The following is a 10,253-nucleotide window of genomic DNA, read 5'->3' on the forward strand; positions in this document are numbered from 1 at the left end:
CATTTTTATTTATTTGGTTTTATTTATTTATTTATTTGGATCATGTTTTAGACAAAATTCCCAACTGGGGCTTATTGCTATTTGCAAATTTTAATATGATTTCTTTTTGGATCACACTGATATATTGTTGTGAAATAAATTAAAAGAATTATTCTCGATTGAAGATATTCACTTCTTTGGTTCACAAAAATACATAGTTTTACAATACATATGCCATTTGTGCTTGAGTTTTTGAGTTTATTTCAAGATATTCAACCTGGTCTACCTCAAACACTGATTTGGTAAAAAAAACAGTATTTTAAATACATTATCAGACTTTTGTAAAATAATATGCAAGAAAATTTTTTTGTTAAATTTTTAAAGTGATGAAAAACAGAGTTTAAAAATGAGTAAATTACATTTACAACACTAAAACAAGATAAATATTGGATGAAAAATCAAAAAAAAAAAAATTTGGCTGGCCCAAATGGAGTTATGCATCTTGCCCAGATATATGAGTAAGATCTGATGGATATAAAACCGCTAAGAAGCTTTTCAAAGACGTAAATCACTATTCCTGTTCACAGACGCACCATATATCAAGATAAATACAGATTAAAGGAGAGCACTTATTGATGCATCTTCTACACATATTCCGAACTTTGGAATCACAAATCAATGGCAAGAAACAGAACGTTCCCAAAAACATATACATATATTGTGCACATAAAAAAGCACAGCACAAAAAACCATTCTGGCGAGGTTCTTCGCATTCACAGAAAAGTCAAAAAAAAACTTGGCGGCCCCATGAGAATCCGATTCTGTTCAAACATGACACTCAAGATGCAGTCAAAATGTTTAGGAACTTATGTAGATCACTAAAAATCAGACAGTTTACAAAAATGCGGATACTATCACGTCCTTTAATTGGTAAATATGAAAGAAATTGACTTTAACAAAAAAGTTTACAAATCTACGTGGTTTCAGGCTGTCTCGTCGTCCAACTGCACACAAAATTGCGTGAAAATCTTTTTGAACGTTTGTGACGTCACAGCGCATTTTTAGAATTGTTTAATTAATTTAACCGACGATTTTTGTTACATTACTTCATGTATTTGATTAATTTTTCCCTAATTTAATGACGCAAAAAATTTATTTTTGAATTTATGAAAGTTTCACGAAAATTGACGCATAAATTTGAAAACAATTATTCTAGATGAGTTGTAACCTCACAAAAATTCAAAAATATTTTCCTGCCTTTTTGTGAGCGACCTGGCTCTGGCCGACCTTTGCCTTCTTTGCCGTTCGCGCCTTTTCCGCAGCTTTGCGTAAAATCAGAGGCTTGGTGGTTGCACAACGTAGTGCGACAGGTAGTTATTTGGCAACGGCCGACACTTTCGGGGTTCCGCGCCACGCTATAGAGAGGGCGCGGGTTGTGGTAGAAGCGTTTTTGCGGCGCCGCCGCCCTAGTTGAGATTTATCAAAATAAAAAAAATAAAAAAATAAAAAAACAAAAATTGACTGACCTCCTCATCGCTAACCAAAAACTCTGTTGCTCCAATCGATACCCGCGCGTTATAGCTGACGTGTGCAAAATGTTGATCCTCGATCAAAGTTGGCATTGATCTTGCTATTGAGTTTGCTTGGCTTTTTTGCTGATACCGTTTGTGCTTTTTGTACCTTCTTTCGTAGGGGCACGACACTTGGTCGGCCAAACGAAGTGCATCAATAATCGACTGCGTTGGCTGAAAATCAATAAATATTTTTACTAGCATTGGATCAACCCATGGACCAAAAAAACCGATGTTATAACTGAGATGGTTCAGAATAGAATAGCTGAGATGAGCAAAAAATGAACAATGAATGGAATTCGGGTGTCAACACAACTTTTAAATGCATAATAATGGCGTAGAACTCGCATCCTAGATGTTTGGTTTCGCCATTTTTGACAGGGAATCAACAATATATTAGAAAAAAGTGAGAAATTAGTTTTGTCGTTTTTTCTGTTTCGCTATAAACTTCTATATGGTAGTTATAGGAAGCTGTGAGTTATGCACATTTTTTAATTCCAATTTGAATTACCGCCAATTGCATTTGTTCGATGGAGCGCGCTTGACGTTTTTCATTTATTTATTGATATTTTGTCTTATTTTTCACCAATTTTCCATGTTTTCAGACGATTTTTGCTTAAGATTAAGAGAAAAAGTGAAGATAAATGCAATTTTTTGATTAAAAAGCGAATTTACAAGCGTAAGTCTGTGAAATTAATTATTTCAGGTTTGAAATCGTTTATTAGCATTTTTTTACATATGTACGCTTGCTTTTTAATCGAAAAAAAAATTAAATAAGAAAAATATCAATAAATAAAAAATAAAAACGTGCAGCGCGCTCCATCGAACAAATCCAATTGGCGGCAATTCAAATTGGAATTAGGCAAAAACTGAGATTTTTCAATTTTCAAAAAATCATATAAAAGTTAGAAAATGTTTTTGAATTTTTTTATTATGATATTTGGTCAATGTGGTACCACAGGCGTGTTTTAAAGCAAATTTTCCACTGGCGCTACTCCACCTTTAGCATTTACATTCGAATTCCAGTTGGAAAAATCAAAAAAAAAATTTTCCTATAACTAGAATATATAACTATGGAAAAATAATGCAAAACAAAACAAAACACGACGGAAATTATTTCTCACCCTTATATACATATAATGTCTAAAAAAAAAGTAAGTGAATTGTTTGTTATAACAAACATAACATTAATGCTCTTTAAAGCAATGAGCATGTTCATTGAAAAAAAGGAAACGGAAAAATGTCGTGTCTGGAAGTGAACCATAAAATGCTCAGTTTTCGCACAGATGGTGTCACGGCGACACAAACAGAACATGTAAATGGAGACTTGCTTAGTGAACACAACCCAGTTCTAAAAATATAACTGGAATGCAAAATGTGAAATATTGGGTCAGCAGAGATAAAATATGTCCCGAAAACTTTTCCGGGTAGCACCGAATGATTCGAAAAATGATGCATAAATATATAAATAATGTACGAAATGCAATATGTCTAGAATATTTTATCATCAAAGCGGGTTGAAAACAAATTTGAAATTGCTTAACTTATTTTTAAGGTTAAAGTTTCATATTTGTTCACTGGACCATGGGGAACAATTTTCAAAAAAATCAGTTGAGTTTTTATTAAATCAAAATTTGGACTAGCTTGTAGGGACTTTGCTTTAAACCAAATGACCCGATAATATGTGGGGGATCATACTAAGTTACTGTAGTGGTATTGTAGGGGTACTATAGAATTACTGTGGGGTTACTGTGGTTGAGGAAAATTTAGTTTTGAAGAGGTACTGCGTTGGGTGCTGGTGAGGATAATGTCAATGTAGTGACACTGCAGAATTAATGTAGAATCACTGTAGTAGGGTATATTAAATAATATGTATATGAAAATTTCACTTTTATATAATATGTTCATAAGTTTTTTTAAAATATTCCTGAAGAAAAATTAAATTTAAAAAAAAACTATCATATCACTGCACTATCATAACGTCAACCCCGACGTAATATTTTGGCATATTGTTGCGTATGAATAAACAAGTCTTACTTATTATTGATACGAAATGTGGATAGACAAAAAAATTCTGAGAAAAAGAGCGAAGTGTTTGTTCAAATATGGGGAAAGGGCTCTTATAACATGAAATGACTGGAAACATGACGACATTGGCGGATGCGAGATTGCCGTTAAAGAACTCGCATCGGAAATCGGCCAACGCAGATCTATGAATACTAATTTTCACCTTAGAACGAGTTTTCCATATCCGTCTCGCTTCTAGTTCGGAAAAGATTCATATTTCTATTAACACAATTTCAGGTCAAAATGTAATGCGATATATTATGATACATATTAGAAGAACTTTTATTTATTTTTCTGAGCTAATAATTAATGGGCGAACACCGTAGAAAATTATATTAAAATATACAAACATGGAATTTTAACAGTTAAAAAAGCACCAAAAATATTTAAAAATTACAAAATTCATTGCAAAGAATGATTGTTCGAAAAAAATCCTAGTTATTTCCAGTTATATTATATACCTGAAAAATCAATTTCTACATAAACTGATTACTTAAACGTCCAAATACGAAAACGCTATAACGGTAATATTAAGTAAAATTGTTAACAACCACTTATACGATGCCAACATTGAACAAGCATCATACAGCATTTCAAAAAATTTTTGAAAAATTTTATTAACCGTCGAAAACATTAACAGTTTTTTCCACATTTTGAGTACTGTCACATTTTCGAATTTTAACAATGTTTCAATATTGATATTTGAAGCATAAAGGTGGAGTAGCGCAAGTGGGGAAAGTGGTAAAACTACCCCTATGGTGCCAAAATGATCGATAATAAAACTTTTCAAAAATTTGTTGAAAGTTTTTTATTCAGGTTTATTAAAAAAAAAAAAAAAACATAACTTTGGAAGTCGACCAAAAAATTTTTTTCTACATATTTTTTAACTGTAATTCTTATTATTGTTTGTGTTAGAACATTGCAGAAGTTGGAACATGCGACATTGCTTTGGATTTCCGCAAAAGCTCAAATTTTTCAAAATTTTGCCAAACTGCCAAAACTTTGACCTAAAATTAAGAAAAACCTAAAAGTTTTTGAAATGTTAGATAAAATCCCCACTGGTGCTACTCCACCTTTAAATAGACCAAAAAATTTGAATGAAATTGTTTTATTGACGACTTCTAAAAAGTGGCAAAAACTGAGTAACTTTTTGGAACAAAATAAAAATATTTAAAAAATGTCTTGGAAAGTTTTACTTTTAATTACAATACTATGGAAAAATTAATTTAAAATAATTTTTTAAGCCGACAATTGTTATGAACACTAAAAGGAACCAAGCTATGAGTAGCCAAAGTTGAGAAGCACTAACAGGAAATATAAAAAATTGCTGAAAAAAATTTTTTGGGTGACTTTCAAAATTGTGTTTTAATGTAAATCAAAATGTTCCTTTTTTTTATAATTACAGGTTCATTGAATTTTTTCAGTACTTTTTTGGGTTTTTTCATTTTTACTTTTACAAATTTGACTCGGTTGAATACAATAACTTTCAAAGTCTGAAAAAAAAATGTTTTAAGCATTTTTTACAGTTGCGTGAGAATATATATATTTTTAAATTTATGTATTCTTGTGATAATCAAATTGTGCAACGAGTTCCTGATTCGAGTACAAATTAATTTCCGATTACACTTTTGGTACTCTTCTCACAATACTCAGAACTAACAAAATATAAAGTACACTCAATACGTTTCCCATTTATATTGAAAGACGCGAATGTTGTCAACATTTTACATTCTTTCTCTGCACTGTCTGCCGTCTCTCCACACCGAGCACTCTCTAATTTTCCCTCGTGGCGACCCATTCCGAACATTTCAAACAAGAATGGGAGGCGCAGAGAACCCAGACGGTTTTCATCGATTCTTTATTACGTACTTGTTTACAGGCCTTTTTTCTATTTTGATAAGACTTTTTCGATTTTTTCGTCAACCGAAAAAAACTTATGCGAATTGTTCTTTTATTTTCAGTTAATGTCATGCAATTATCGACCACCATGTTTCTTCTACTAATATATACTTTTTTAACGACAGCTGATCACCATGAAGAGGAAATAGTAAGTGAAACATTTGTGTGAAAAGTGTAATTGTGTATTTGAGCTCCCCGGATTAGTGAGGAGATAATATGCTCATTTTGCGGAAATTATAAAGATATCCCTTTTTTATTGTTATATTTCATCTATTCAAATGGGATAATTTGTGAAGAAGTTTATTTTTTGTTTAAAATTGGTTTTTCAAAATTGAAAAAATGGTACTTGTTAAGTATTCCTGGCCCAAAAATATTTTCCAAATCTTTTTCCATTCGTGTTTGTTTGAAAATGGCAATTCAATCAAAACGTGAAATTTATTTATAATATTCGGCATGCTTGTTAAAAAAAACCCTAATCCTAAGTCACGGTGACTTTAAACTCTTGAAATGGTTGAGATTTTTGGACCTGGTATACTACAAAAGTACTCAAAAAGTATTTCCAAATTTTCTCTATTTCTCCGACTTTAATGAAGAAGAAAATCGATGCTAGTGTTTTATATCACAAATTTTTAAAAATAAAATAAATAAATGTAAAGTAAAAATTTTTTTTTCATAGAAATAAAATTTTGCGCTTGAAAAACAAGATTTTTTTCTTATGACTAAATTTAAATTAGTTTTTGTTATTTTCTCTACATCAAATATGAGTTCAATATATTTATGTTTGAGCATTGCACAATATTTCTCTGAATTTCGAAAAAAGCTCAGAATTTTAAAAGTTTTTTTTTTTAATTTTAATGCAGCTTACCTGAAAACAGTTAGTATAACTTTAAAAAAAACGTACTTTGTAGTTTGGAATTTTTAAAGAAATTTTATTGAGAACACTTTAAAAAATTATACAATAAAAAATTTGTTCTGGCGTCTTTTTTTCTGATGCATTTTTTCAAACCATATTCAAGATTTGCAATTTTTTGAAAATCTCAATATTGATTTTTGATCGTTTGGGTGAAGTATTGCCAGTGGGTAAAATTTTCAAAAACTACACCTGTGGTGCCAACACAACGCCACTTTTTGAAACATCTATATCACTGTTGTATGTTAGAATCACTACAATTCTTGAATAGGAATATTTAAAACGTTAATTGATCACAAAATTGAATGGAAAAAAACAAAAGATGTCTCCTTCCATTGTACAACACATTATTATAGAAATTAAAGCAAGTGCTCGAGGACCGGCATTTCGTTAAAATGGAACCATCAATGGCCTCGAAAAAACAATTCAATACGTTTATGGATTTGCTCTGCATATCTACAGCGGATATGCCACATTCCGAGTACATGACAAACTACATTGCGTGGGAAGAAGTCGAATTTATGGATGGTATCCAAGAGTTGTGAGTTTCTGCAGTTGTAAAAATTGGTTTAAGTGTGAACTGTTACTTGCTGGTTTATTGTCTCATGTTCTCACAAAACAAGTTTTTAGAAAGAGAAAATCAAGTAATGCAAACTGTCGTTGAAAATATGGTCTACAAAATAAAATATTTGTCAAAATTAAAAACATTGAGATTAAAAAATACAGTGGCCGACATTTCGCGAGTCAATTTTTGACCATTTCTTTTAAAACGCATGTAATTTGATAATACAGGGGTTTCACGAAAAAAATTTGTTCACACAATATTCCACAAATACATGTTTTTCGTTTGAGTTTAAACTTTTTTTCTAACATGACCAGTAAAGTTGGCGTATATGTAGGCGTTTCAAGAGAAATGCCCAAAAATACACTAGCGAGGTGTCGGCCGCTGTATCTCCTGACCTCAATTTTTTAAAATGTTGACACGTTTTGGTTTGTAGAAAACATTCTACATAAATCGAATTTTAAAACTGAAACTTTTCATTAACTATTAAAAAGCTATCAGTTTATGAGAATGCCTACTTTCCGGCGCGAGAAGAAGCGGCAGCAAGAGAGCTTTCGGCAATGAGAGATTTAGGTCCCTTCGCTGCGAGATATTCGCGCGCGAAAACTGTAGACATTCTCATAATCTGATGGTTTTTTAATAATTCCCAGTATTACAGTTTGGAGCCATCGGATCTGCCTACCGGACATCATCCTTCATTATATCATCACTTAGGACACAACTTTGCTTCAAATTGCACCTTAAAAGATGAAAAGTATATTCGTCAAGCTCACGACGTTATAGATGATCATACGAAATTTGACAACTATATGTACGATCAGATGACAAGAAAAGAGTGGACCGATCTTAATCTGTAACTTTTGTCTTTAGTATGCCTTGATTTTGCCTTCACATTGCCTGAACTGTGCCTTGAACTCCTCGATTCAAAAATTGTATATTTATAACCAAGAATTTTTAAAACGTGATAAACTGGTATTTTTTCTAATCGTTTATGGATATCGCGAAGAATGTTTTTGTGACGCATCTGTGGGTAAACGACGTCGTTTTGTGTCAAAACTATCTTAAGACTGTTTAAAGAAGCTTGGGAATTTATATTTACAAAAGAAACTTTTTTTCAAAAAAGCCCATAAGCTTTCTGTATCTCTAGACGCAAGATGAATGAGCAAAATACCGGTAAAATCTATTATTGGAGATATTTTACGAGACCTATTTTACGAGACCGGGGAATATAGGACTGAAATGATTTTAATTTTTTAAAGATTTTTTTAATATGGTTTTTTTTTCCAATATCGAGATATCAAGGGTTAAAATCTGATATTGTAGTAAAAATAGAGGACTAACTTGGTGTATTAATTCCTGAGTTCTTTTTTTTTTAAATACTTTTCAGTAAAAAATTGCAACAATGTTTCTGAAAGAAATTTCAAAAAATGTTATTTTGGAGTGATTCGGAAATTTTTAAAGTTTTGAAAATGTACCTATTTTGCATATAAATGGTCAACTCAATAAAATAATAAAATATGCACTGAAACGTATGGCTGAAAATGTACTTTTTCTGTATCTGATTGAAGCTTCTGGCACCTACTGGAAAGTGGTAATATATTCTGAAAGAGCTGAAAATTTGCAACAATGTTTCTGAAAGAAGCACCAGGCCCTGAAACCTTGCCTCCCATGAAAGCCCTAATTTTCAGCTTGATCTTAAAGAAAAATTCTTCGAGGTCACTCCCGGAGTTTCAAAAAAAAACAGTCAATTGTGTGAAAACATTTCACATAGTTCCCTTATACAACACATTCAGTGGCACAGAATTTCTTCGATATCGAAAATGTTAGACTTAAGTTTTTCTTTTTAACAACTAACTTTGGAATTATTGATAACAGTGTTAAAGCAATTGTTCATTTGAAAATCATTTACATTCACGGGCCTGTGAAATGTCAACTGCGTCATGTTTCGGCGAAGTCGATAAAATCCTATTGACAGCAAACAGGTAGACAATGTTGTAAACTGTGATTTTCAGTGATTTAAATTTATCTGCATGGCACTTATTCAATGTTTCCAATTCCAAAACCATAAATAAATACTCCTTTATGCCAATTAATCATTAGGACGTTTTTCCTGAAAACGGGATTATGTGTAAAAGAAATACGTAGAAACGGTAAGAAAAACAAATGAATATTCGTTCAAATATGAAATAAAAAGGATCCAAAAACATGGAATGACTGGTAACATGACGAGGATGTTCCATTGCAGTTTAGAAGGAAACCGGTCAATTCATATTCATAATATTAATTTTCACCTTGGAACGAGCCTTTCATCTTCATCTTCAATCTATTCCAGAAAAGACTCATCTCACTATTTACTCAATTCCAGGTCAAAATGTAATGCGATATATAAGAAACCCACATATTAAGAATTGAGTTTATTCTGTCGGGCTTCTCAGATTAATATATACTTTTTTTTTATTTTGTTTTTTCTCAGAATTTTTTTTTCAGAAGAACACTTGGAATTTTGTGAATCATTTCCTATTTTGATATGCACATTTCCTTTCTGCTAGATCGGAAACTAGCAATAAAACGATTTTTCATCGCTTGATTTTATATTTTTCTCCGAACAGTCTTTTTTTGTTTTCCATATTTGGTCAACTTTTCTTAGTTGTTTCAAGCTTTCAAGGGGTGTATAGTTTGTGGGTGCTTTCTTTAAATATAGTGAAACTGGCCTTAAACGGCCGAATTTTACAATGAGACTTCTCAAAAAATTTAGAAAATTTATTAATAGCGGGGCTGAAAATTTTCAACATTTCGGAAAAAAGGAGCCAAATTTTCCTAAAATCTGACATTTTTGCAAACTTTTTTTTTTGTTGCAGCAGTTGGTACAAAGATAATTTGGCGAAATTTCAGTTTTCAGCAAATTTGGCTCTTTTTTCCAACATTTTTCAAATTTTTTTGAGAAGTCTCATTATAAAATTTAGTTGTTTTGAATTACTTCTAGTATAGTTAAGCAAAATGCCCACAAACTCTAATCTCCCTTAAACAATATTCGAATAAAAAATAGTTTAGCACTTTGGTTTTTTTTTCGAGTTTTTTTGGGAGAAACTTTTACGATGTTGCCTTGAGATTTTGTGTGGGCGCCCATTTCACAGTAATTTGAGATTCTGGGAGAATCTCCATAGATTGGTCATCGAACATTGCCGTTTGAAAAAAAACCACTTTCAAACTTTATTCTTGTTGGAAAAAAAAACCCAAGAGAGTTTTATGAAATACAATAACACCA

The 10,253-nt window shown here is 31.6% G+C and overlaps 2 protein-coding genes and 4 non-coding genes across 9 annotated transcripts in view; 5 read left to right on the forward strand and 1 right to left on the reverse strand.

Moving 5' to 3' along the window:
• Positions 1-1,754, reverse strand: part of F54G2.1 (BAI1-associated protein 3) — a gene marked incomplete at both ends in the record, with an annotated part of 43,102 nt that extends 41,348 nt beyond the window's left edge. The window contains one exon of the mRNA NM_001029540.5: positions 1,506-1,754. Coding sequence (NP_001024711.1) covers positions 1,506-1,754 — 249 coding nt within the window. The remainder of the gene's footprint in view (positions 1-1,505) is intronic.
• Positions 70-446, forward strand: C09B7.3. The gene has a single exon (NR_000944.1). It is a non-coding gene; the product is annotated as an Unclassified non-coding RNA C09B7.3 (non-coding RNA).
• Positions 1,656-1,955, forward strand: C09B7.8. Its single transcript, NR_070538.1, has one exon. It is a non-coding gene; the product is annotated as an Unclassified non-coding RNA C09B7.8 (non-coding RNA).
• A 1,498-nt stretch (positions 1,956-3,453) lies between these two features.
• Positions 3,454-3,715, forward strand: C09B7.11. Its single transcript, NR_070539.1, has one exon. It is a non-coding gene; the product is annotated as an Unclassified non-coding RNA C09B7.11 (non-coding RNA).
• A 1,792-nt stretch (positions 3,716-5,507) lies between these two features.
• C09B7.2 lies at positions 5,508-7,977 on the forward strand (the record flags this gene model as incomplete). 4 transcript variants are annotated; one of them, NM_001361786.2, is made up of 3 exons in its annotated part: positions 5,508-5,664; positions 6,783-6,967; positions 7,647-7,971. In NM_001361786.2, 3 exons carry the CDS (start codon positions 5,554-5,556, stop codon positions 7,843-7,845), a joined length of 495 nt encoding a protein of 164 aa, NP_001348789.1. The 4 variants fall into 4 exon arrangements, with proteins under 4 accessions (NP_001348789.1, NP_001348787.1, NP_508473.3 ...); NM_001361787.4 differs by having other exon boundaries at positions 5,572-5,664; positions 6,792-6,967; positions 7,647-7,967; NM_076072.7 differs by having other exon boundaries at positions 5,579-5,664; positions 7,647-7,977.
• A 1,830-nt stretch (positions 7,978-9,807) lies between these two features.
• On the forward strand, positions 9,808-10,140 carry C09B7.4. Its single transcript, NR_000945.1, has one exon. It is a non-coding gene; the product is annotated as an Unclassified non-coding RNA C09B7.4 (non-coding RNA).
• Positions 10,141-10,253: the final 113 nt, after the last annotated feature.

This window comes from Caenorhabditis elegans, chromosome X, assembly GCF_000002985.6.
Source record: "Caenorhabditis elegans chromosome X".
NCBI classification, from domain to species: Eukaryota; Metazoa; Nematoda; class Chromadorea; order Rhabditida; family Rhabditidae; genus Caenorhabditis; species Caenorhabditis elegans.